Source organism: Limulus polyphemus, unplaced genomic scaffold, assembly GCF_000517525.1.
Source record: "Limulus polyphemus unplaced genomic scaffold, Limulus_polyphemus-2.1.2 Scaffold552, whole genome shotgun sequence".
Taxonomy (NCBI): domain Eukaryota; kingdom Metazoa; phylum Arthropoda; class Merostomata; order Xiphosura; family Limulidae; genus Limulus; species Limulus polyphemus.
Window position 1 is genome coordinate 8,716 of NW_013666162.1, and position 2,315 is coordinate 11,030.

Here is a 2,315-nt window from a genome sequence, read left to right on the forward strand (position 1 = left end):
CATTGTACAATGTGTTATACAGTAGTTACGGAAGTTACAGTATGTGTTAGACAACAGGTGTGGGAGCTACATTGTACAATGTGTTATACAGTAGGTATGGAGGTTACAGTATGTGTTAGACAACAGGTGTGGGAGCTACATTGTACAATGTGTTATACAGTAGGTATGGAGGTTACAGTATGTGTTAGATAGCAGGTGTGATAGCTACACTGTATAGTGTGTTATACAGTAGGTATGGAGGTTACAGTATGTGTTAGACAGCAGGTGTGGGAGCTACATTGTATAGTGTGTTATACAGTAGGTATGGAGGTTACAGTATGTGTTAGATAGCAGGTGTGATAGCTACACTGTATAGTGTGTTATACAGTAGGTATGGAGGTTACAGTATGTGTTAGACAGCAGGTGTGTGAGCTATATTGTACAGTGTGATATATAGTAGGTATGGAGGTTACAGTATGTGTTAGACAGCAGGTGTGTGAGCTATATTGTACAATGTGTTATACAGTAGGTATGGAGGTTACAGTATGTGTTAGACAGCAAGTGTGGGAGCTATATTGTACAATGTGTTATACAGTAGGTATGGAGGTTACAGTATGTGTTAGACAGCAGGTGTGGGAGCTATATTGTACAGTGTGTTATACAGTAGGTATGGAGGTTACAGTATGTGTTAGACAGCAGGTGTGGGAGCTATATTGTACAGTGTGTTATACAGTAGGTATGGAGGTTACAGTATGTGTTAGACAACAGGTTTGGGAGCTATATTGTACAATGTGTTATACAGTAGGTATGGAGGTTACAGTATGTGTTAGACAGCAAGTGTGGGAGCTATATTGTACAATGTGTTATACAGTAGGTATGGAGGTTACAGTATGTGTTAGACAGCAGGTGTGTGAGCTATATTGTACAGTGTGTTATACAGTAGGTATGGAGGTTACAGTATGTGTTAGACAGCAGGTGTGGGAGCTATATTTTACAGTGTGTTATACAGTAGGTATGGAGGTTACAGTATGTGTTAGACAGCAGGTGTGTGAGCTATATTGTACAGTGTGTTATACAGTAGGTATGGAGGTTACAGTATGTGTTAGACAGCAGGTGTGGGAGCTATATTGTACAGTGTGTCAAGAGGTTCGGCCACTTTAGGATATTTAGGTTTGTCTTGAATCCCAAGCTAACAATGTAAAGTAATCCTTAGAGTAAAATATGTAAATAAAAAATATACTTTACAAAGACTTATCCAATAATGTTAATGAAACTAATGTTAAAGAAAGAATGGGATGACATTTTCTAAAGAGACATACAAAAATACATTGATTCATATTGATTATACAGGCCTACGATTATTTTATTGTACATGAATTTGTAAGTCAGTTTTTATTTTTCTATCACAGTTGTCAAATGAAAGTATTAGAAACGTTTAACCCTAAGGTGTATATGTTACATGTAAATAGTGGAATTAATTACACAGGCCTGCAATGGTTTTATCGTCTTGAAGTTTTTACGTGTTATACAGTAATTCCTGTACGATGAATCCGAAAATGATATCAATTTTTCTCCAACACGTACAGATTTTTCACAAAACGTCATAACGCAATACATAAAAGAAAGACCATAACACGTAGTTTTGAGACTAAAAAACTTAGATTTCACAAAAAAACAGGATGAACGAGGATGCATATTCGTTTCACATCAATGTTCTTCCCTTTTATTTAGTTTGTTTGTATTTTTTATTAACACAACAATAAAAAATGTTCATTGTGGTAAACGAAATAATAATTTGATCTAAGTAAGTTTTTCTTCCTAATTTGTAAAAATTCCTTATGTGATAAAAAAAATGAATATTATTTTCGAAACCTGCGTAGCTGAATTATGGACAATTCGTTATTAAAACCAAAACAACTTTTATGAAGTTTAAATTCGCAAGCCTGTGTAATAGTTACAGCAGTCAATAACAATTTGTGATTCTTGGTGGAGTTAAGTGAACATTAACGTTTTTCGTATTAATAAAATAATCAAGATAATATGTCAGCAAGATAAGAAATATCTTTATTTAACATAAATACTTACGCAAACACTTTAGATAATTTCGTTTTGATTCTTGGCTTCTTTTCTTTGGATTCCCAGACATCGACCATCCCTGCAAGAATCGGGGGTTTGTTTTAGTTAACAAACCATTTTTTTTTTTTTCTGTTTACTTGGCCCCTCAGTGGCACAGCGGTATGTCTGCGGACTTATAACGCTAGAAACTGGGTTTCGATACCCTTGGTGGGACAGCACAGATAGACCATCGTGTAGCTTTGTGCTTAATTATAAAACAA

General features: G+C 35.2%; 1 protein-coding gene across 1 annotated transcript in view; it reads right to left on the reverse strand.

Annotated features, from left to right (window-relative positions):
* LOC111085683 overlaps positions 1-2,315 on the reverse strand; it is a gene marked incomplete at its 3' end in the record, with an annotated part of 17,877 nt that overhangs the window by 8,192 nt on the left and 7,370 nt on the right. Inside the window, exon 9 of the mRNA XM_022385426.1 lies at positions 2,065-2,134. Coding sequence (XP_022241134.1) covers positions 2,065-2,134 — 70 coding nt within the window. The remainder of the gene's footprint in view (positions 1-2,064; positions 2,135-2,315) is intronic.